This window comes from Grammomys surdaster, unplaced genomic scaffold (assembly GCF_004785775.1).
Source record: "Grammomys surdaster isolate TR1022 unplaced genomic scaffold, NIH_TR_1.0 271, whole genome shotgun sequence".
In the NCBI taxonomy this organism is placed as follows: Eukaryota; Metazoa; Chordata; class Mammalia; order Rodentia; family Muridae; genus Grammomys; species Grammomys surdaster.
Window position 1 is genome coordinate 7,602,577 of NW_021604712.1, and position 24,981 is coordinate 7,627,557.

The 24,981-nt window shown below is 47.2% G+C and overlaps 1 protein-coding gene across 3 annotated transcripts in view; it reads left to right on the forward strand.

Moving 5' to 3' along the window:
- The first annotated feature begins 3,610 nt into the window (after window positions 1-3,610).
- Window positions 3,611-24,981, forward strand: part of Synm (synemin) — a 27,221-nt gene continuing 5,850 nt past the window's right edge. Inside the window, exons 1-3 of one of the 3 annotated variants that reach the window (XM_028776735.1) lie at window positions 3,611-4,498; window positions 11,488-11,612; window positions 23,771-23,841. In XM_028776735.1, the coding sequence (XP_028632568.1) occupies window positions 3,689-4,498; window positions 11,488-11,612; window positions 23,771-23,841 (1,006 nt within the window). In that variant the 5' untranslated portion in view covers window positions 3,611-3,688. The remainder of the gene's footprint in view (window positions 4,499-11,487; window positions 11,613-23,770; window positions 23,842-24,981) is intronic. The other 2 variants (XM_028776733.1, XM_028776734.1) reach the window with 2 other exon arrangements.

Here is a 24,981-nt window from a genome sequence, read left to right on the forward strand (position 1 = left end):
AACCTGTAAGCAAGCTCTCAGTGAAATGCTCTCCTTTTAAAGGGTTGGTGTGGTCCTGGTGTCTCTTCACAGCAACAGAACAATAATTAAGGCAAGGTCTATTTTACATTCAAAGTGAAAAATTTTTTAATTCCATAGTGAAATATATATTATCTTTTAATATATATGCTTTTATTTGCACAGTTTAGATTACTTACTCTATTTAATAAAAGAATGAAAGCCAGAAATGAAGACTACAAGGATTTTTTTTCTAGTAAGATATTAACTAAAGTGCATACCTTTTTATATTGTGGTACCACTGAGACAGCTTTCACATTTTTATTATAAGCAATAGCAAAATATCCAATACTCTTTATCACAGACTTCATATAATCAATTGATTCTTCTGGAATATTCTTGTGGCTTTTTGAAGACTTGGATATTAGTGTATGGTTGCAGTTGATGAATGGGTATAGCATTGTATGAATTCTTGTTAATATTTTTGTTTATCAAGCAAGGCAAAACAGTGAAGAATCTTCATTCGGAACTTTGCTGAGCTGGGTAACAGTTTTGAGATAATGAAAAAGGTGTTATGCTACTACCAAATCAATAGCTACAGCATAACATACTGCTAAGTTTAACGTTTAGTCTTCTGTTGTTGTTGTTTGACTGTTTGTTTTTTGAGACAAGGTTTCACTGTGTAGCCTTGGCTGTCCCTGGAACTCAGTCTGTAGAGCAGGCTGGCCTCAAACTCACAGAGATCCACCTGCCTCTGCCTCCCCAGTGCTGGGACTAAAGGTGTGCACTGTTGCAGCCACCATCTGGCTAACCTGCAGTCTTAACAGAGGTACACAAAAGGCAACACTAAAGCTAGACAATCCACAAAGCAAGGTCCCAGCCAAGGATAAGAAATCACTGATTTCTATAGTGCAAATATTCAACACCCTGACACGATGTTCAGGAATACTATCCATGCAGAACTTCAAGAACAGATAAGAAAGTGCAGATGAATGACTAGGACATGTTAAATTTTGAGTATTTATCTCCCTCTTGATGTATTGTGAATTAAAAGCATGTATAGTTATTTTCCACAGGAGCTGTGCTGACCCTGTGGTTCACATGTAACAGCTGGCAGTCTCACACAGCAGAAGACCTATCTTATACACCGTGGCCAGGCTTCAGCAATTACTGGCTTCCTCAGTGGGAGGCAGGAAAAGTGAAGCTATCCTTCTCCCTTCTAGGGTATATTCTGCAGCTCTCCTCCATCCAGAGGCCGTCTCCCAGAGCTCCAGGCTCCCCCAGCACTCGGACTAAAGGCTCTTGGTTTGCTGTTCTGTAAGTCACTGGTGCATCTCTACCCCCATAGTCCTTTGCAAATAGCTCTCTCCTCACTCCCACTCAGTTATTCTCTTCTTTTTTGAATGTGCAGCCTTTGCCTGCTCAGGTTGGCTTCCCCGGTCACCTCTGATATGCTTGCTTCTTCTCACACTTTGCAGTCATGTATTTAAGGACATTAGCCCATGCCTCTGAATCTCAGTTCTGAGGATTGGGTCTGATCAGTGGGATATTGCTTTGCAATATTAAGCAGTAGCACACATTTTTGTTTTTGTTTTGTCTTTTTCTTTTGTTAAGTTATGCCCCGGAGCAATCATATTTCCTTAGATATGGATTTTCAGCAGAAGAGAGGAGACGTTTTGAGTTTTACAATCCAACACTCTGGCGGATGGGGCAAGAAAAACCCAAGGAGTCAGAGCAAAGCAACCTATTAATCGGGGCCACTGATGTGTGATGGCTCCCTACCCCCAGCCAGAGCTCCTGGCAGTGTAGACATTTAAAGTGCTGAGAGTTAATGGTTCTAGCTGAGTCCATGTGACTCTGTAGCTGCCCCATGAGGATCTGCTATCGTGGGGTGGCCAGGGGCAGGAAGGTCTAGGGATGATCATAAAGACCAAGTGTTGATGTGCCCCTGTGAATGGGAGAACAGTTAAGAACAGGGGTCCAGGGCTTCCAGCCCAATGTCTTGGTGCTGAATACATCCTGCCCCACTTAGCCTCAGCAGAAAAAGAGAGGGCATTCTGACCTGGGTGACATGTACATGTGACACATCCATTTCTATCTCTTGAAGAATGGCACCTTGGAAATGGGGTCTTTGGAGAAGCAAAGGCTCAACAGTTCTTTGTGGACAACTTGTCCTTCCCAAGGAGAGCCCTGAAAGTGTCCTCAGGTGACCTTGAGCCATCCATCTTCCTATGTCCCTGCAAATACCACTGACAGGTGGCCTTGCTGAGGAGAGTCCTGCGGCCACTGGGTGACTTCTTCAGACCTCCTCATTGCTCTTGTGCCATGCAACCACAGGGCCAGCTGCACCTATCCCAGCGCTCTGGAATGCTACTGACTCCAGTTGCTGTCTTTTGTAACTTAAATAACTGCATGTAATGCCATGAAATGCAAGTATGGCAAAAACTGAGAGAGCTGTGGTTTCTATGGTAATTAAACAGTGTTTTCTTAAGGGCACACTGCTGAAAGAAAAGACAGGTCCTCCCCTCCCCAGCTGTCACAGTAGGGGTGTGTAAAAGGCAGTTGTAAAAGTCTGGAGAGATGGTAGGTGTCTAGAATGTTCTGTGCTCAGAGCACTTCAGAGTCTTTCTAGGTTCTTTCTCCACCAGAATGATGCTAATATTGCAAAGCATGAAGTTCCATAAAGGTGGTTTGTGCAAGTAAGAAGGGAACAGGGTTTCCTACTCTGCATGGAAAGAAAATCTTACCGAAACATAAAATATTGGCAAATGGAGATGCATTCATGCCAGAAGTTAAAGATATATATGTAGGGCTGAAGGGATGGCTCAGTGGTTAAGGGCACTGGCAGAAGATCGGATGGTTTCAGTTCTCAGTATCCACGTTTTCGTTATCAATCGCCTTTAACTCCAGTTCCAGGGGGATCTGACGCCCTCTTCTAGCGTCTGTGTGCACAGCCGTGGTACAAATACACACATCCAGGCAAAACACTCCCACACATAAAAAAATAAAAGCAAAATTACTGAAATGATAGGACACTAAAAAAAAAATGTAACAGGTATATACGTATATGTGTATGTGCAATATACATGCGCAAAGTTGTTTTATGGTGGTGCGTTTTGATATCTGGGCCTGGCGCACTCTTTATCTGGCAAGCTCTTTATCTTTGAACTACAACTCTAGTTTAAAGAATACACCTGCCCCCTCCCCCGCCCCCATCTCCAGAGCAACCAATTAGATCCTCTATGTAAATGATCTCTCACTTAATGGCAACTTATTTTTCATTATGGAAAGCTGGGATTTAGAGGTGCCTTAGATGCGCCCTAGGAGTAGCAACAGGGAGCCTCATAAGGTGTCCCAGATAGCCAGCACGCAGCAATCCGATAACCCACATAGGATTACCCTGGGCCACCAGGGGGCCAGTGCTGGGCAGCCTCACCATGCCGCGATCTTTCCGGCAGGGGGCGCTGTCCGGCCGCAGTGGCAGCGCGGGCCGAGTCCTGATTGGTTGGAGGCAGTGGCCAAGTCCACGGCCGCGCGACCGGGCCACTAAGTGGGAAAGCTCGCCAGTCGGTGCGCCAGTCCAAGGGCCTCCGAGGCAGCGGCAAGGCGGGCGCGGCGCGGCGGGGCGGAGGGGACAAGATCAGGGCAGGAGGCAAGCAGTTAATCGAAAGGGCCCGGCACACCCAGCAAGATGCTGTCCTGGCGGCTGCAGACGGGCTCCGAAAAGGCCGAGCTCCAGGAGCTCAATGCCCGGCTTTACGACTACGTATGCCGGGTGCGAGAGCTGGAGCGCGAGAACCTGCTGCTGGAGGAGGAGCTGCGCAGCCGGCTGAGCCGGGAGGACCGCTGGGCCGAAGATCAGGCGCTCTACGCCGAGGAGGCGCGCAGCCTCCGACAACAACTGGACGAACTAAGCTGGTCCACAGCCCTGGCCGAGGGCGAGCGCGACGCGCTGCGGAGGGAGCTGCTGGAGCTGCAGCGGGAGGGTGTGGAAGCCGGCACCGTCCGCAGCCGCCTGGATGCCGAGCTGGGTGCGCAGCGGCGGGAGCTGGAGGAGGCGCTGGCCGCGCGCGCCGCCCTCGAGGCGCTGCTGGGCCGGCTGGAGGCTGAGCGCCGCGACCTGGACGCTGCCCACGAGCGCCAAGTGCGGGATCTACGCGCCCGAGCCGCCAGCCTCACCATGCACTTCCGAGCCCGCGCCACCGGCCCCGCCGCGCCCCCGCCGCGCCTGCGGGACGTGCACGACAGCTACGCCCTGCTGGTAGCCGAGTCGTGGAGGGAGAGCGTGCAGCTGTACGAGGACGAGGTGCGCGAGCTAGAGCAAGCGCTGCGCCGCGGCCAAGAGAGCCGGCTCCAGGCGGAGGACGAGGCGCGGCTGTGCGCCCAGGAGGCGGACGCCCTGCGGAACCAGGCTCTGGAGTTGGAACAGCTGCGCGCGAGGCTGGAGGATGAGCTGCTGCGGATGCGCGAGGAGTACGGGATGCAGGCGGAGGAGCGGCAGGTCCGTGGACAGGGACCGCGCCCCTTCCCTATAGTCTGTTCACGCACCCCTGCCCACCCAGTGGGCGAGCAGCAGGGGTTCCCGGGACATGCAGCCGGTTCAGCCCCACCCAGGGAAGCGAATGCTGCCAGTAGCTTTGCTATTTATGAGGCCACAGGATTCTGGCGTGTAGCTAGTCTAAGAATAAGGGGTTAGTGCAATGATCCTTAAATCGGAGGGCTGACACCATGTGACGGGTCCCGGTGGCTAGTCTAGTGCCCATCAACTTGTTAGTGTCACCTTTAGATCCAGACGTGTTTAGGCACATCCTGATCAAGGATCCTGCTAGTTCTGTTTTTGATCTCCCTCTCTCTCTCCCTCCCTCCCTCCCTCCCTCCCTCCCTCCCTCCCTCCCCCTTCCTGTTTTCTTTTCTTTTTTCTGCGCTTCGCTTCGTAGTGCTGGTAGCCTGAATCCAAAACTCAACCCAGACCTCAGACCCGGATAGGCAACAAATCAGAGGGTTGCAAGGCACTGCCTAGTCCTTACCTGGAGACCGGCCATGCTTAAATAGGGCTCCAAGCACCTTTTTTTATTTTGCCAGAATTATTTCCCAGCTGGAGGCAGCTGCTTGCAGCTCTTCGGGCAGCTGTCATATTTTTCTGTTTTTTTGTTTGTTCCCGTGAGAGGACTAAGTAACTGTCATACAGAAAAAGGGTCAGAGCTGTTTTGCTCACAGTGTGAGCTGAGGGCAGGTCTCTGGGTTGTATAAAAACCAGGAGAAAGCAGGTCCCTGTGGTGAGGTGTTATTTCAACTACAGACTAATATAAACGGTTCTTATTTCAGAGCAGCTGAGCTGTAACCCTCTGACACTGGGTACGTGTACCTGTGGCAGATTTATTGTCTGTGCACTCAGTTCGGCCCTAGTGTTTGGCTTCCAAACTAGCCCAGCCCCAGCCAGAATTGGAATTACTCCCAGATCACACCATTGGGGGGGGGGTCTCAGGAAGTTGTTCTGAAGTAAGACAAGCACAGCTTCAGAAGTATTTGAAGAGAAGAGTTTGCAGCTAGGAGCTGAACATTGGAGATGTTGTGATATCATTTTCTTAAAAGTCACAAGCGAACACGAGATTTGTGGAATGGATGACTGGGATGATAGGATATCAGGTACTCAGCATCTCTTGATTTCTTCTGGGTCCCCAGTGATGGGCTAGTGTTTTGGTAGCCAAAGAGCTGGAGAGTGGGTAGCAGATCATGGATCTTGAAGCTCTGGCTAATAAAATCTTCAGGGGCAAATCTGAGACAGACAGAAGCGGAGTTCCCCAACTGGAGGGTGATTGGGAATTGGAAGTACATATAGAAGCACTGTGCAGCCCTTCCACAAGGACTCCAGACGATAGTGAAATGTCACCTGAGGTCACACCTGACTTGCAATAGGACCCCACCCGAAGCTCCCCACCCTGGGGTCTCTCTGTTTCAGACTTGGCTTTCCCCCACTGGAAATGAGAGGCAGGACAGTGTCGATGAGGACCCGGATTTCTTCTTCAGTCCCAATTTGTTTAGGTTTTGCTTTTGTTAAATGCTGCCAGCTGCAATCTTAACTACATTATGATTCTGCCCAGTTATCTGAAAGCAACTGCATTTCAGATCCGACTCTGAAACACTTCTTCAACAATCATAAACAGCATTCAGAATTATGTTAAGGAGAAAAGATTGTTTCAACCCCAAGCTTTTACTTTTTTTTTTTTTTAAGTTTCTTAGATGCTCAGTCTGGAGAGACTGAAAATATAAAGACTGGCTTAGCTGACTCTTCTGTAAAAATGTTGCATTACTGACAGCCTTGGGAGGTGTCAGGCCTAGTCTATGTATTCACTCTTAGTCCACACACCAATCTCAGAAGGTGAATACTAACGTTAGCCCTGTTTTACAGATGCTAAAGACGAGGGTGGGCCACCAATCAATAAGTGGCCACAACAGAGTTTCCTCTCTTCTATTTTATTCAAGAGAAACCTTTAGCTCTGCATAGGTGGAGTGATAACTGCTCTTTCTAAGGGCCAGCCCTGAGGTAGCCTGCTATCACGAACCTGAGGACACTTTCAGACCCCTTTTCCTGGTGTATGATCCTAGCTTTTATTTTTATTTATTTATTTATTTATTTTTGGCTTTTTTCTGTATCCTGGTGAAGGGGATGTTAGAAGACCTGCAAGGGGCCTCAGAAAGGCCTTGAAGATGTTGTCATTTACTCAAGCCTTACCCTAGAAACACTTATTTTCTGTGATGGGGACTCTTAGCTGCCAGCTCCAACTGTGAACAATTCCAAAATAATGAAGGAAACACTTCTTTTGAAAAGAAGGCAGACAGGATTAGCTGTGTAGTTAAGGCTCAGTGTTCTTGTAGCCTTCCTGTTTGGGGCTGAATTCTGACTCTCACTCTATCTCAGACTGTAAGATTTCCTCAAGATTAACCTCATTAACCCTTGTGTGGTCCTGCTTCCTCCTCTGTGAGAATGAAAAGCCGTTCACGGGTTGCTATTGGTTGGGTGGTTTTAATTAATTTATGCAATTAATGGTCGTTGGGCCCCCGGGTCTCCCTCTTTGTGACTGGGGATGAAGTAGTGAAAAATAAAGAAAGAGAACAGGCCATGATGTGAATGTCTTGACGTGGCAGCAGTGCACACTACTACTCCTTGGGAACTCGGGAAGCCATCAGGGCTGGGACAGTGAAGCAAAGGGTGGCTGGGGTTTTTTGTTTGTTCATTTGTTTTAGATTTGTTTACTTGTTTTTTGTTTGTTTTTATGTAAGTACATTGTTGCTGTCTTTAGACACATCAGAAGAGGGAGGGCATCAGATCCCATTACAGATGGTTATGAACCATCTGCTTAGAATTGAACTCAGGACCTCTGGAGTAGCAGTGAGTGCTCTTAACCACTAAGCCATGTCTCCATCCCCAAGGCCCTCTTTTTAAATCTGAGTCCCACTGAAAGGCACCAGGGAGTCCTGAGCAGAGTGTATGTGGTAATGGATCAGTCTGTTCTGTGTTGAGCATAGTCTTCATGGACCAGTGTAGGAGCAGTGCTAGAACAATTGAGGCCACAGGAGGCTTGGTCAGGGGTCAGAACGGTAGACTGAGGGAAGGCTCTTCTTTCAAGTTGAAGCTATATCAAGGTTTGCTGATAGGTTGGATATAGTAGTAAGGGGTGGGCTTGGGGTGGGGTGTCAAAGTTGACCACAGGACTGTGAATGGCAACCAGAAGAAGGGCACTCTTTGCAGAAGGGCACACGAAGATCAGAGGTCTGAGTTCAATTTAAACACAGCCAGTTTGAGATGCCTCTGAAATGCCCTGGAGTGTACTGTGCTGCCTTGTTCAGCTATAAACACACAGAACACACAATTCATGCTGCTGCTGCTGCTCTTCCTCTTCCTTCTCTTCATCATCTTTCTCTTCCTCCTCCTCCTCCTCCTCCTCCTCCTCCTCCTCTTCCTCCTTCTCTCCTTCTCCTTCTCCCTCTTCTTCTCCTTCTCCTTCTCCTTCTCCTTCTTCTTCTTCTTCCTTCTCTTCTCCCTCCTCTTCCTTGTTTTAAGATAAGGTCTCTCTGGTCTATACAGTCCTGGCTGTCCTAGAACTCACTATGTAGACCAGCTTGGCCTTGAACTTACAAAGATCCTTCTGCCTCTACCTTCCATTTGCCAGAAGTCAAGACATATACCATCACACCTGACTCAATCCATGCTTCTTATTGGTATATTTAATTTTGGGTATGAATGAGATATCCTAGTATTCAGTTCCCTTGAGTTCTAACGCTTAAGACCTGAGGTGACTAGGACATTAGCAGGCTCTGGCCATTCTATCTGATATGCTCAGTCAGGGAGGGCTTGAGCTCCTTGAAGAGAGAGCAGCAGCACACTGTCCATTGCTGACGAGGTGGCTGGAAAGTTCTCTGCACAGCAGCTAAAAGACTGGGCTTTTCCCTGAGTTGTTGCAGCCTTGGATAAAACTGCTTCTGTGTGGGAGGCCCCAGCACTCTCGGCCTGGCCCATGGCATGAAAAGTTTCAGCAGAGCCAAGCCAGAGTCTGAAGCTATCTCCCACTGGCAGGATTGGTTGTTATTTCATTCCTGCCTCTAGAAGTCAACGGCTTTTCCTTTCACCATTTGGGAAGAGTTGACTCACGGGGAAATTAGCTTGGAACTATATTTGTTTGGACTTCAGCGTGGTTTTTATTTTCCTGTTCATATTCTGTGAGGTAGGGTACAGAAAACTAGCCTCAGTACTGGGGGAGGAGAACGTCTTCCTGGGCAGTGCTGTGGCATGGTTCTTTGGTTTTAAACTATGAGTGGAGAACTGAGTTCATCTGGTATTCTTTTCTAAGAATTTAGAAAAGTTTAGTATCACTTAAACTTCTTTGTGAGACATAATTGATAAATCCTCAGGTTTTACTGATTAGGTCACTTTTCTTGTGGTAGAAAAGCTAACAAGCCAGGTATAGTAGTGCATAGGTACAGTGCCAGCACTCTGGAGGCTAGGAATTGTGAGTTACAGGTCACCTTGGGCTGTAGTGAGATCCTCTCTTAAAAATGTTCAACATGTGCACTCTCTTTCTCTCCCCCACCTCTGTCTCTGTCTCTCTGTCTGTCTGTCTGTCTGTCTGTCTCTCTCTCTCTCTCTCTCTCTCTCTCTCACACACACACACACACACACACACACTCATAGGGAGGGAGAGAGAGAGAGCCTTTTAGATTTCAACTTTGCCTCTGAATTTCTATTCCCTCTAAAGCAGGAGAACAGAGGTTTTTTTAACGTGAAGACTTTACTATAGAAGGAATATATATTATTGCCAAATCTGAAGTCTCTGTCACTTGAGATTGGCAGGTGGTCTGCTGCCTTGGTGAACTGCTTTATCTGCCTATAATGCCAGTTTTGGAAGCTGTTAACATGACATGCCCTGGGATATTAATGGTTCTTTTTAAGGATTGTTTTATTTTATGTATTTGTGTGTCATATGTGCCTGGTGCTCTCAGAGGGCAGAAAGGGCCACTGGATCCCCTGGAACTAGAATTACAGAGGTTGTGAGCCACCAAGTAGGTGCTAGGAATAGAACCCAGGTCCTCTGTAGAAGATCAAATTCACTTAACTCTGAACCATCTTCCCAGCCCCCTCCCCACATTAATGCTTCTTAAATGTATTTCTTTGCTTTAAAACTAAAGTAATTTTGCTTTAAAAATATTGTAAACTGAGAATGTAGGATGGCTGAGAGGTTAAGTGTGTGAACTGCTCTTACAGAGGATGTGAGTTCAGTTCTCAACACCCCTGTCAGTAACTCACTTCTGGCTTCCATGAGCACCTGCACTCACATGCACATATTCACACACACACACACACACACACACACACACACAATTTAAAATAAAATAAATCTTTAAGAAAAATTAAAAAACTTGGCACCCTTTGTAAACAGAAAACACAATCATTGGCTTAGAAATGGAAGTGCTACAAAAAGCCGATTTATCTACATAATAATCTTTTTTAAAAAAATGATTAATCCAGCTTGCCATGATGAACATCTTTAATCCCAGAACTTGGGAGACAGAGGCAGGAGAATCTCTGTGACTCTGAGGTCAGCCAAGTCTGCATATAGAGTTCCAGGACAGCCAGGGATACATAGGCAGACCCTGTCTCAAATAAAATAAAATAATTACAAAATGTACATTAATTAAAAGATAGTATTGTCTTGAAATGGACATTTTGAAGAGGATAATATTGTCTCGATCATTTAATCTTAAATTTGGTTTACTTGGTATGTATTATGTGACTGGTCTGTGGCGGTTTCTGGTCAAGAGCCTGATTACAGGGCTAGCATGTCTCTCAACTTGGGAAAAGACAGATCCAGTGGAGGGAAACAACCAGGTTGGGAGAAGCTTATTAACTACATTCCAAAAGAATTGTTTATGTATGGGTCTGTGTTGGGATTTGGTTCTAATGCTTTGTCTTATTTTGGCTCCCAAAAGTCATGCTTCCAGACCTGAGGGTCCCTGTGCCAAGCTGGCTTTGATTGATAGTAAAGAAGAGAGAGAGAGAGAGAGAAAGAGAGAGAGAGAGAGAGAGAGAGAGAGAGAGAGAGAGAGAGAGAGAGGAGACAGAGAATCACCATGATGGGAAAGCAGAAAGATGAAACTTAAAGGCCCATCAGCATGTAAGAATCTGGGAAAGTGACCCTAGGGGCCACTTCCCTAATTGAGTCCAGGGCAGCAGAGTTGAAATACAGATTTTAAAAGATATTAACTCGGTATTACCGGAGGGGAGTGTGTGTTAGCTGCTGGGAGGTTTAGAAGTGCCCAACCATTGAGCTAATCAAGGCCTATCAAAATTAGCTGACGTTCGTGAGTGAGAGTGTGTGTGTGTGTGTGTGTGTGTGTGTGTGTGTGTGTGTGTTCAAAGCTCTTGGGCAGGTGCAGCACATGTGTGGCACCAGCTAGAAGCCAAAGCAGTTTAACTAATTCACCGCTACAGGTCTTGAGTTTGTACATTTATGTCAGAAATACATTTCTCTCCAGATTATTTGAAAAGATCATTTTTAGGTAAAATAAAGGTATTTCTTTTCACTTATCTGCTGTTATTGGGACAATGATGAGTTTGGGAGACATTTTAGTTCATATGAGAGTGACTTCTGTTTTAAGTATCATAAAAGATTTCCGGTCATGGCTAACGTTTAAATACCATCCTAGTTACCTGGTTGGATGTATTTGGATCTCTTACGTGTCCTGATGTCTGAAGCAGAAGTGATTTTAATAAACTATGCCTTCATTTTGTGAGGAAGTTCAAAGGGAAATGCATCTGTTCTATAAAAATCCTCCACATGCAGTAAAGGAAGAACCTTCCACCTGCAAGAGATTCATTATTTGAAACTGTCCCTACCCAGGTTACACCTCTTTTTATGCCCTGTACTGTTGGTATGTTTAGTTCTGTTTATGAAGCTCTGAGATATGGATCTAAAGGTTCTCTGTTCTCTTCAGAGAGTGATTGACAGCCTGGAGGATGAGAAGGAAGCCCTTACCTTGGCCATGGCTGACAGGCTGCGGGAGTACCAGGAGCTCCTGCAGGTGAAGACGGGCCTCAGCTTGGAAGTAGCCACCTACAGGTGAGAGTCTGTGCTGCGTCTGTCTCCATAAAGCCACTGAGGTAAGGTTTCTGTGGCCTTTGAGGAATCCCTGTGGCTCTGTGACAAGGAGAGAACAGCCCTTGGCAGAGTGAGGAACACAGAGTCAAAGGGAAGAGAGAGGAAGGGAGAAGTTAGTCTTGCTTGAGGTCCCCTGGTGACTGCCGTAGCTGAGCTGTGCATACCCGCTGTGTCCTGGACATAGTTTAAGGATCTGGCCTATATCTACTTTGATCCTGGGAGTTAGGTGTTCTGCTTACAGAAGAGCAAGCAAAGCTCAGAAAAGTTAGAGGTAGATGTTAGGCGTCTTGACCCACCCACATGGTTGCTTCAAAATCTTAGGGAACTGACCTTCTGGGACTCTTCAGTTTGGTCTTGAAACACAGCATCTGTGTTCTGAGAGCAGCATGGGACTCTGGGACAGTTTTTCTTTACCAAGATGTCAACTTTAACCAACCCAGACATAAAGGTCATGTATTTGGGGGTCGGGGGTTGCTGACAGCTCTCATATACAATGAAGACTGCCAAGGAGGGAGCCAGACCCCAGAAACCTAAGGTGGAAGTAAAGATGATGACAGTAACCCAATCATTATGGATCAGTGCTGCTGGTCAGGCACCATGCTGAGTAGCCTCTGTTTCCAGTCACTGTCTAAGTGGATGCCACATGTCCCCCTTACAGGTGTAAGAGAGATGTTTGCAGCCCAGGGCTGTTAGTGGTAGGAGCTGATCCAGCCAGATATGGCTGCAGACCTGTGTCTTTCCCACCAAATCGTGTAAAGGGGACATTACACCCGCCTCATCCACAGAACTGTGATCAGAGATCAATTACAGGTGTGGTGGGGCTTTGGCCACTGCTCTGGCCAGTGAGGAGGGCATAGTTGTCAGGAGGATGCTGCAATAGTGTCACCCTTAGCACAGGACAGAGCAAACCCTAGAATGGGTAAGAAGGAGACTCAGGCTAAGGACAGAGCAGGTAAGGGACAAGTCCAGATTATCACTCCCTGTAGGCTGCCTCTGTCACATCTGACTTGCTATCAGAATATCAATGCAAGTTGGGTTGCTTTATGTCCGTTGGGAGACAATAGTATCTGCCTGGTGTATGCTTGAAGTTCACCTCACAGCCTTGGGCTGGCCTTGATGCCTTTCCTGAGTGGAAGGCCAGCTTTTGCTTGGTTCTAATTTCCATTAATGGAGAAATTGGCTATTGGGCTGTTCCGGCATAGAAGGTTGCTGAGAGGCAGAGTCTTCCCAGGGGTATGGCTGCCCTTGGAAAGCCTCAGCTCAATTGAGGCTAGGCCCTGGTTCTATACCTTGCTACCCTCTCTGCAGAAGGTACCTGGACCCAGGGCTCAGAGATGGGGGCTGGTAGGGCACCTTCCCCCTCTTCCTCCCCTAGGCCCTCCTCTGAAATTCTTGGAAAATTCATGGAATTGACAACTGCAAAATTAAGCTGGCTGGGTATTCACATAGATGCTGCACAAGAGGTCTGAGTTTCCCTTGTAAGGGATAGTATAAACAGTTGGGCTTTACTGGGGAGAGAGAGAACGTTAATGCAGAATGTTCTTCAAGTGTAAGTGATAGGTACCCCTCTTCAGACTGGTTTAAGTCAAAGAAGGAACATGTTACTCACACAACTGAAAAGGCCCTGGGTTCTAGGCATAGTTGACCTGTCTGGCTGTCTCTGTGGGCTCGCTCCATGCTGTGACAACTCTAGGCTTATGACCTCCCAGTCTCATGCTCCTGAGCCAGACATCGGGCTAGCCAGATATCATTTCCTAGGCAGGGGATGCATCCTTCGGAGCAGGGTGGGGCCAGCTTCTGGTGAGGTATGTAGACTGAGGCTGACCCTTTTGGGGAGGAAGCCCAAACTAGACACTGTTGTATGGCACATGCCCAGCAGCCCCAGAATCTGACTTCTGTGTCCATCTTAGCTCTCACCTGATGGAGGTGGGTGGGGCAGGCAGACTTTCCTGTTTCCTGTTCATATTAGTTCATGTAAGGAAACTTCACTTTCATGTGATGCTTCTCTGGGGTTTTGAGTCCCTTTCTTCTACACTTGCCGTGCCTCTGGTTCACAGTTGCCAAAAAGCAAGAGTGCACAGGCAGGCAGCTCGCCCAAGCATCCAGAGCCTGCCTTTCGGCTACAGTGCTCACAGTATTCCCAGATTCACTTTTCCAAGCACATGGATCGATCGTGAGCCATTTCAGTCAGCAGCAGCCTGACCATCTGCAGGGACACAACTGGTTGCCTCCGCCTGTTGCTGCAGAGCTTCTAAACCCATTAAAGGTAAACCTGGCCATGTCTTAGGTGCTTAAAAGCCTCAGCCCTTTCAGGAAGTGAGTGAGTGATGGATTTCACCGGACCCCTTTCTGCTGTCCAAGCTTGCCCAGGGGAAATCAGAAGCCTAGGCTGCCTGGCCCCGCCCAGCAGTGGCTGTCTGGCCTTGGTGGTCAGCATGGCTGCATTTCCCACGTTCTCCATTTAGGTTTAGCCTTGTAGACACCCATAGACATTGAAGATGCACAGACTGTTAATACAAAGCATTTCTTTCTGTAAGTCAAACGCCTGGATTTTTTCCCTTTCTTTTCTTTATCAGCAGTGAGTATACTGAAGCGAATTCATATCATCTTCCATTCAGTTCTTTCTCAGTACGCTGTGTGGGGTGAGCAAGGGTGTCCTGTGCATGTTAGCACCCTTGCCATCTGCTGACCTGGGCCCTTTGTTGTGCCCTGTGATTTTTACAAACCCATCTGCCAATTTTGAAAGTGGACTCTTCATCTGCCCTCCTTTCTGAAGGCAGTGGGATAGAACATTTGGCCCCATGGGGTAGAAGGGTGACAGCAGCTGACACAGAAAAGAATTGTCCCTCTCTGGGGCCCATGTGACTTGCTTCAAGCTTTCCCTGTGGGGGCCATTGCTCCCAGCCACTCACTGATTGTCTTTGTCCTGTGGTTCCTCTGACTGAAGAGGTCACAGGAACGGGAAGGCCCTGCACCTCTTTAAAGTTTCAGGCACATTTCCCTGCAGTTTATCTGCGGACCAAAGCCAACTCTCCAGGGCCTTGAATACTTTCTAACCCAGATATTTAGCTCCTTTCTGGAACCTTCACAGTAAAGGAGAAATGTAAGTAATCATAAAATAGGATTGCATGTTTACAGACCCCCCAGTGTCGGCTCATTTATAGATGAGTTCCTGTGTTTCAAAAGTAAATGTAAGATAGCGTGAACATTCATGGAAGCTCAAGGATAGAGGATTTCATTAACTCTCCATGGTCCACTGGTAGCCAGGCTTGCATGACAGCTTCTGAGAATGAGGCCTCAGGCATTAGAGGACAGTCAACATGGCCTTGGCCTCCTGCAGTGCAGTTGGCTGTTGGCAGTGGCCGTAGGACTGTGCTTCACTGTAGATACCAGAGGAGGGACAAAGCTCAGACAGACAAGGGCTGTGCTGGATTCTGCCTCCGGGGCTGACCATAGCAGTGTGTACTGGGAGTGTTTATCCCCCTGCTCTGTCAGCGCCAGATTTTCCCAGCAGCCAAGTGAGAGGAAGGATGCTGAGATGCAGAAAGAAAATCCTCCAGAGCTCTTGGAGGCCCCTGGGGTCCTAACCCCAGAGATTCTGTTAAACCTGCAAATTGCAAGATCATCCAATTAAAGCGAGCTTTATTTAATTCTGGCCAGGAAGATGGATACGGGACCAGTCTGTTCCTAGGATTCCCAGAAAATGGCACTGAATTAGGTTAGTCAGATGTTTATAAAGGCAGAACCCACAGGGCTATGGTACTTCCCACCTTTGTCCAGTGGGGGCAAGTATACACCCTGATGTATTTTCCGCTTACATACCTCCCGCCTATGTCTGATCAAGCACATCCTGTGCAGCTGGCGCAACCAACCTTGTTTACTGAAGTGAAAACACATGACTTGTTATCTTCTGTGAACAACAGCCCCCAGCATTTCAGGAAGTTATTGGTCCTTGGACCAGGGATGGTTGCGGGTTAACTTTAACCCTGACAATTCCATTGGATTGGTGCAGGGTAGGACAAGGTGTGGTGGCTTTAACCTCTCTCCAGGTGATTGTCAGGTGCCACCAGTATAGAGAACCTTGGGCTCAGAATATCTTGAGGTATGTACCCAGCACAAAATATCACAAGCTTATTGGAAATGTGAACTCTCAAGCCCAAACCCAACCTGCTACACCCTAATGGCCTTCTAATACGATCCAAGGCCATCTGTTTGCACTGCTGCTTGGAATGGACACCATCATTGTCAGGCTTAAGCCTATCTCGGCAGTAGCAGCATGGAGGAGAGCCCGAGGGTAGAAGATTATACACCAGAGGGACAGTAGGAGGTTTTTGCAGACTCTTGTTTGGTTCTGCTCATTAGCCCGGTCAGTTTGATGTGGCCATCTCCATGGGGGCTAGAGTGGATCTGTGTGAGGTCACAGAGTCCTGTGGACCCACCTGGTAGAGGCCCAATTTGGATGGAACGTGAAGCTGTGGGCTTTCTAGATAAGCAATGCAAACTCATCTTCTGAATCCTTACTTGCAGATTTGTGTCAAAGGTCTCTTCTTCTCAATGATGTCTCACGCAAAATTTCAAACAGAAAGCTAACAGTTGCAAGTGCTCTTGTGTGCCTTGTAGGGACATTTGCCAAATTAACTTGCTCCATCTTTTGATTGGCTGCCTGTCTGCCCATGTATCATCATCCATTCCTTTATTTTTTTGGGGGGGAGGGGGCTTCTGATTGATAATGCGTGACAGATTGTAAGAGCTGCCTCCTGTTTAGTATTTGCTACCTTCTGAGTGCTGAATCATAGTATCCCTAAATTCATACAAAACAGACGTATATTGATGATGAAACTCAAGTTTAGGGGCGCAATGACTTTTTTTCTTAATAATTTATTTTTTTTCAAATCGTAATTCATTCACACAGGGATTATAAACACAGAAAGGCAGGACGGACGTGGGGAAGGGGATGACACTGGAGTGTGGGTGTTCAGGGGGAATACAGATATCTTTCAGAACATGGTGTCTGCTAGGTGAAGGTTCAGGGGACAATTCACTACGACTCTGCCTATGACTCGCTTGTCCTTATCTAAGTTGGTATTGTCTGCCAAGACTACCTATTTACAAGGTCTATGACTCCTCAGGCTGGTAAATTTCCATGAAAGCTGCCTGTTTTCAATAGCTTATAGCCATCTGTTTCAATGTTTTTCCACAGAGACCCAAGACTTGGTGTTAGTATACATGTATGACAGGCCTATTGCTGATTTTAGGCCTATGGCTGATTTTAGGCCTTCAGTGTGTAAGCAGGGCTGCCCCTGACATCTCCTCCCTTCTCTAAGTATAGAAGGGCCGTGGCGATTCTAATCTTACAAAGGTGGGGATAGAGGTCTGACCTCCAGCAATTGAAGGGGACCTTGTAATGGGGAGCAATGACTTAAAAGATCACATTGTTGATAAGTTGAGAGCCCAGGATTTGAACTTCAGGACTTTCCCTCTGTGGAACTGGGAGCTGGGATGCTGTGGGCAGTATATGGTTGAAAGATTGCAGCTGGAGGAACCTAGGGCATATGGAGAGGGATTTCTGGAGGGGCCATTCTTGGTTCTTGTGGGAAGGGAAGTTGGGAAACCACTATGTGGGATGGGGAGGGAGTTCCAGGAAGAATAAGTGACTGGCATGGTGACAGAGGCCGATGGCATTGGTGACAATACCAGTTATTTGAGGGCCTGACCTGGAGGACTGCAGGTCATACATGAGCCAGACCTCACCTGGGGGACTGTGTCTTGTGACTGAAGGGTCCAGTGACCTCCCAACCCCACTGTCTTAGGGATTTTATTGCTGTACATAGACACCGTGACCAAAGCAACTCTTATATAAAGGCAAGCGTTTAACTGGGGCTGGCTTACAGTTTCAGAGATTCAGTCCATTATCATCGTGGCAGGAAGCATGGCATCCTGCTGGCAGACATGGTGCTGGAGAAAGAGCTGAGAGTTCTATGTCTTGATCCACAGGCAGCCAGAGGGGACTGAGTTCTGCAGGCAACCAGGAACAGGCTCTCATTCTACACTGGGCAGACCTTGAGCATAGGAGGCCTCAAGTCCTCCCTACAGAGAGATGCCCTACTCCAACAAGGCCACACCTCCTAAGAGTGCCACTCCCTATGATCAAGCATTAAAACACATGAAACTATGGGAGCCTAACCTAGTCAAACCACTACACCCACAACTGTGAGAAAATGTCAACAGTCAACTAGCCTGCAGCTTGCAAGTGGGCGCAGCTGATCTGGTGACGATGGCTGCTGTTCTGCTTTCTCTACACATGAAATTCTGGTCCAGCTGCTGTGGATGGAGAACGAGTAGAAAGTGCAATTGTAAAATAAGTAACCTCTTTACAGAACAGCAACGTAGCTGTCACACCTACAATCTGCTAGAAAGGACAGTGGGGGAAAGGAATTTGAAATCTGTCATGGGAGGAAGGCCCGGCTTGTCTGCTGATCATTCTGATCAGAATGACAATTTGGGTAGCCTGGGTCCAAATTCAAAAGGGACTTAGCTTTCTGTGTTCTGGGCATGTGATGGTTTGCAATAGAATGACCTCCATAGGCTCATGAGTTAGACTACTTGGTCCCCATTTGGTGAAATTGTTTGGGATAGATTAGGAGGTACGGTCTTGTTGGAAGAAATGTGAGTGGGAGTGGGCTTTGAGGTTTCAGAAGCCGATGAGAATCCCAGTTCATTCTCTCTCTGCCTGGCAGTGCTTGTCTCAGAGTGTGGCTCTCAATACTTTGCTCTGTGCCTGCCTGCCTGCTGCCATGCTCCCCAACATGATGGTTATGAACTCAAACTCTGAAACTATAAGCAAGCCCCCATAGTCGCTTTCTTCTTTAAGTTGCCTTGGCAACTGTGCGGCAATAGAAAAGAAACTAAGACCAGGGTTGAGGGATTTACGGTGGTTCTGTGTCTCTCCTGGTTTGTGGTGTGAAGCATGGCCCAGAAGGCTCATGTGTTTACGAAGGTTTGGTTGTCTGCCAGCTGGTAGCTTCTGGAAGTGATCAGATCCTCTGGGCTCTGACCCCATCTGTGGGTTAACCCACCAGGCTCACAGTGGATAGCAGTATTGGGAAGAGGTTTGTGCATACTAGAAGGAGGGACCTGGAAGGAGGAAGGAGGCCACTTTTGTCCCAGGTCACCTCTCCACTCTTTCTCTTGCTTTGCCCCACCATGGCATTTCAGCCTCAAGGAAGTTGCATGGAAACAGAGTGAACAGAAATTCGTGAAACTGAGCCACAAAGAAACCTTTCCTCCTGTAAGCTCTTTCTCTCACAGTGAACATGATCCAAGAAAATAGCAACGGCCCAACTCCCCAGCTGCGGTTACATAATATGGAAATGGACTGGCCAGTCTTTAGGACAAAAGTCCTTTTACAAGGTAAAGTTAGGACTGGCGAGGGTGTCTCTCTTGGCAAATGTGCTTGCTCTCAAGCCTGAGTTTGAGTCCCTGGAACCAATATAGTAATAGGAGAGAAGCGACTCCCACATGTTGTCTGATCACACACATGATATGCCGCACGTGTGTTCACATACATGTCCAACAAATAAAGATAATAAACCATTTAGAAGAGACAAGTTAGAAACAGTCACATCTGGGCTGGGGAGATGGTACAGTGGGTTAGAGAGCACTTAGTGTGCAGACATGAGGATGTGAGTTCTTATCCCAGGAGCTACATAAAAATCCATGTAACCAGTGCTGGGGGGGCGGGGAGCAGAGACTGGAGGGTCACTGGAACTTGCTGGCTACCAGCTTAGCTTCTAGTTTCAGTGAGAGATCCCAATTCAAGGGAAGAGCGCAGAGTTTGGATATACCTGTACACATGTGCATACAGCTGCCCCACCCCGACACTAAACAAACAAAGCCCCAGTCATATAATAACGGCTGTATACAGTTCCCAGTTTGCGCTTTTTGATGACGGTGGATGAGGTTTTTTTAATGGAGAACAATAGGGTGTGGTCTCTAGCCTGCCCATGAAGCAGTGAGGATTGACTTCTGGTGTTTATTGCCTCATGAAAATTGTCTCATGAGAATGGTATTTCTGGCTGCTCCATTATTTTTCAGGACACCTGTACCTTGTCACATGTATTCAAAGAAAACTATTTCTTAGAGCTTTTATAAGATTTCAGTAAAGTACATTTTGCTTATTTTTAAAGTTATTCCTACCTTCTGGGGGTGAACTTTAGAAATCTGTGTTTCGCATTAAGAGTTGGTTACTAAGGAAAATGTTTGGAATGGACAAAATCTTGCAGTTTAAGAATAAATAGTTTAGAAGAGCAGGGTACGTGCCTGTAATGCCAGTGCTTGAGGGAACTCAAGTTCAAAGCCACCCTGAACTACATTGTGAGACTCCATCCAAAAAACAGAAGTAAGTGAAGAGAATATATTTAGGTGCTAGCAAGACTTTTTAAAAACAAAACCAAAAACAACAATCCTTCCCCCCTTGACTGACTTCATTAGCTGAAATCTCTTTTCTCCAAGGCCATAGAGGGAGGAGGTGTTGGTGACCATGAGGACAGTATTTACCAAGCACTTATTTAGTGACAGGCATTCTTCTGTGAATGGCCTACTGCTTACTTAATTGCCATCGCAAACCTAAGCGTTCTTTCCATTTCAGAAATGGGGACAGTAAGTCGCACCTGTTCATGATGGCCTGGGGAAGCTTATGGAACTCAGTAGTGTCGTGCCCAGGATTTGAGTCAAGGCCACCTGCCTCTAGAGCTTGCTGTGTCGCACACTGTCGGGGTTCTGCCCTCTTCTGTCAGCATCCTTTGCTTGTCTGCTAATTACATCATGTCTGATATTAGGCTGAAGTTGGCCTTTGGGATACAATTTAGAACTAATCATGAAAAGAATGACCACAGGTGGCTAGCACTCTCTTCCCCATTACCTTCACCCCCTTTCCACATCAGGAATCTTACGTTTGTGTAACAATGTGTCTCCTGTGAGTGGGGCTAGTCTCCTGTTACGGATCAGTGTCCAGGGGGACCCATGTTGCCTTCCTCCTTCTGTGGAGCTCAGCTATGCTCCATAGGCTGAAAGGGGCATCTTAGAGGGTCTGTGGCTCTGTTTTCTTCTCCCCAAGTTCCACACCTGCTTGGAAGTGCAATGCGAGCCACCCAAAGACCTTGGACCATGGCAGGTCCTTCCCAGGTGTTACTCCTGGAAGTGTCCCCTTCTACCCCCTCCCTAAGTCTTGTCCTCAGTTATAGGAGATGTACATCAGTGTTGTGCCCACAGTATTAGCGGATATGCCCTGAAATTCCATTTGCATCATCTATCCCAGACAGGTACCCCCATCACTGGCTGGTTGGGATGCTGGGTGGCCCATTAGGGGCTGGAGTGGGGCCAGAGGCCACATTACAGCTCACTTCCACGTCATGGAATTCTGTGAAGCTCCTAATGAGGCCAGAGACTGGTCTCTGTCTTGTTTGCCTATTTTCCTGTTAGAGAGCTGTATGGAGTGCTCTCTAATAGCCAGTGACTCAGGGGGTTGGCATGCTCACAGTCTCAGTGGCCTGGAGGCAGCTTCCCTACCCTGCTCTTAAAATAACCAGGTTTGGTGGAAGCCCCGAAGAACTCCCTCCCCGTTTCTTAAAGTTGTACAGTCCTGTCCCTTCAGCTGTGCTTCGAAGGGGTCATAGGAAAGCTTCCTAGCAGTTTATTCTTCTGCTTTGCTGTATTAGTCTCTAGAACTGTGTTGGCAGGGCAGGCTTCAGTGCTTTCACTGAAGGCCATATGCTTCAGTAGCATGGATTGAGAACCCAGGGGCCAGCTGTTCATCTCAGGCTCTGTGTTAGGTGCTTGGGCTCTGCAAGATGACATGTGCCTTCTAGGATCCAGCCAGTGCCTGGGGCACAGATGAGGAGTTCATACAGGAGGGCACACACATGGGGGAAGCTAGGACGAAATTACTGAGAGGCTGAATCTGCTTTTATGAATGTTACATAGAAGGTCTAAAGGCAGAATCTGTGTGTTCTGACATTTGCATGTAATGTCACCATACCTGTCCCATGGGGAAGCCTAGTGACTGGAAAGTGAGGGTCTGGGAGAAGGCCACCTGGGCTCAAGGTTATGTCAGGTATTCTGTGGACTTTTGACTAAGACACTGACTTCACCCTGGCCTCATGTCCTCAGACAAGGAGCTGGGCAAGGCCCCGGTATTCTGGGCCACATGAGTAAGTGGATACGGGAGGCGAAACTGTTGTGTTCTGTGCTGTCCTGACTGCAGTAAAGCTGAACAAGGCTCTGGCTTTCCCCTGGAAGAGAGACAGAACCATTCTCCTTTGAGGGGTGGAGAAAGGCATAGCTTTTCCCAGTCATTGGTCCCCTGGGCCCATCCGCAACTTTTTCTGCTGACCTGAACTCCCAAAGGTTCCTTCTGTCCTGAGTCTGGCAGCCTGAGTCTAAGTCTGGCCCTGTGGCTTATGAAACTGGTAGGGTCTAAACTTGGCTTTATCCCCAGGCCTTGCTCTGGCTCTCAGCTGTAGACTGTTGCTTTACTTCGAAAACCCCAGAGTATAGACCCAAAGTCTATTCGCCCCAGAACATTCTCCCTTTATAAAGACCTCAGGGCTTTTTTTTTTTTTTTTTGGATGACGGAAGCTGTTTATGTTCCTGGAAGCTAAACTGCTTGGTCATGAGGGTGTGGGATTAGTGGATTGGTGTCCTGTTTCCTGGCCTTCGTCCTGAGTGGAAGGGCTTCAGCTCTGGCCTTGATCTTCTCGTCTCTCCTCACATGTGTGCTTGAGTGGTTGCTTCTGTGGTCAGGCCACCAGTGTATGCCTGGGGTGAATCCCTTGTGCCCCCTTTGTTTTCTTCCAGCAGACAGAGGGCTCTCGTTGGCACATTTAACTCAGTGGACATGAATTCTGTAGTTCCCCCAAACTGCCAAGCCCAGCTGGGACCTGGGCTCCCCGACTCTCTGGAGTTGGGATTAGTGATGTCACACGTTGCTCTAGCAACCATACAGCTGTTACATCTGCAGTCTCTAGAAGTCCTGTAGGTCTTCGGAAGTGACCAGCTGATTGGTACCCCACTGATAACCCCTACCCCCAGCATGCTGTTCTATTTGGGCCCATGCCCTCTTCAGTGCCTGTCTGAAGTGGCAGATGCAAATGACAACTTAACGAAGACTAGAATTTTAGAAATTTGAAGCTAAACCTAGCAGAGTACAGGACACCATCTAGGTGAAGTGGTATCCCTGTGGGGTTGCTGCACTATATACTTGCCTTCATCTCTGAGAAGTTCACATAGGTCTGCAGACATAGCTCTGTGACAAAGAAATCACTTAGCATATACGAAGTGGCCCTAGGTTTAATCCTCAACTACACATACACACACACACACACACACACACACACATATATATGTGTGTGTGTGTGTGTGTGTATGTGTGTGTGTGTTATATGTATATATATATGTATCTCTATCTATCTATCTATCTATCTATCTATCTATCTATCTATATATATATATATATATATATATATATAGAGAGAGAGAGAGAGAGAGAGAGAGAGAGAAAGAAAGTAAAGGCAATACCAGCTTCCATCCAGCCTCCTGTTTACAAATAGTGTCTGTTACAGCACCATGTTCTACTTTCCATAGACACTACTTCTGTGTGAATGTGTGTATTGGGGTGCTCAGGTGTTCTGGGGCCCTATAGCTTGGTTGAAATACTGGCCCAAGCCTGCCACTGCTGCCCATGAAGCTAGGTCCTGACCTGCCTTTCTCCATCATTACATGGTGTGTGCCCCTTTCTGCCTAGGACAGGAAAGGTTTTCTTTTTTTGGGGGGGGGGATATGGGGGACTTCCTAGAAAGACTGAAATCTCTGGTACTTCTGAAGCCTGGCCCATACATTTTCTTCCTTCATCTGGTATCACTTGAACATCTGTCATGCAGCAGATGCTATGCTGGGCATCAGGGGCATGAGAGTGAGCAGAGCAGCGTATTGTCCTGGTACAGCCCCTACCCAAGGCACATCTCCAGGAACATGGCCCTGCGGTAGTGTGGTCCCTGACATATTTGATGAGAAGCACCCTCCCCATACTATAATAAACTATTTTTTAAAAATAACTTTCACAGGGCCTTGTTGGAAGGAGAAAGCAATCCGGAGATATTGATCTGGACTGAGAACATTGAAAACATGCCACAAGGTAAATATAAGAGACTGTATTTGTTAAAATTGTATTGCTAAAATGCTTTCTTTCTGAGCTGCCCACTCCACAGATGGAGGAGGGCCCCACCTCACCCCGATGATAATAGATTGCCCTTCTTTTAAGTACCAAGTAGATTTTAGTTGAATGCGATGTAATTTAAATTACAGTGTGAATCAGAACGACCTCGGAAGTCCTTTCGGACTGAGTTGCTCATGGAGACAGTATTTTGGGGTACTTTCTAGCTGAGAAGCAGCAGTTAGTGCCTCACTCATTACATCCTTGGGAGGGACATAGTTTCTTTTCCAGACCAAACAGTTACAGCTGTAACAAACAGACAAAATTATCACTTTAGACAAGATGCAGTCTGGAAACTGTAGCCCTACCAGGACAGTGACACTACCACGCCACCTTAAGTTGGAGTGGCAAGTCAAGAAGGTATAGCCAGGTACCCTGTCTTAGTTTGGGTCCACAGCTTCAGATCAGGGCTTTCCTTCCTATAGCCATAGGCCTGACACAAAAGAGCTTAACATGCTCATTTGGAAGACCTTAAAAATATCTATAAGATGACTTTAAAAATAAATATTGAAACCTGCTGAATCTTAAGAGATTCTGGCTAAGCATTGTCAGCCTAAAAGGCATATGATGTGTTCAGCTAAAGTCTTCCTTGGTGTCCAGGACATCTATTCATTCTCATGTCTACAGGTGCTCAAGTGACTTGTCTAAAATATTATAGGTCATACAGACTCCAAACCCTCTCAGATTACTTACAGTATGTAGAACAAGGTCTGTGCCATGCGCATTTCTGTCACCCTATATTACTTAAAGGAGAATGACAAGAAAAGGGTCTGCATGTGTTCAGTACAGATATTTTATTTGAAATAGTTTTGACCTTTAGCTGACCAAGTGTGTGGACATGTTGCCCATAGATGGGGCCCTTTCAAGGCCAGTATGTACCTTCCTCAGTGTGGCTGTGTGTGTCTTCATTGCTCCTGCTGGTCACCTCTCAGCCTTGGCAGGTCCCTGGGTTCAGGCTCAGAACTTTTGTCCTTAAGTAGCATCTAGGAAGTTTGTGCTCTCATTTTGAGAGAGAGAGAGAGTGTGTGTGTGTGTGTGTGTGTGTGTGTGTGTGTGAGAGAG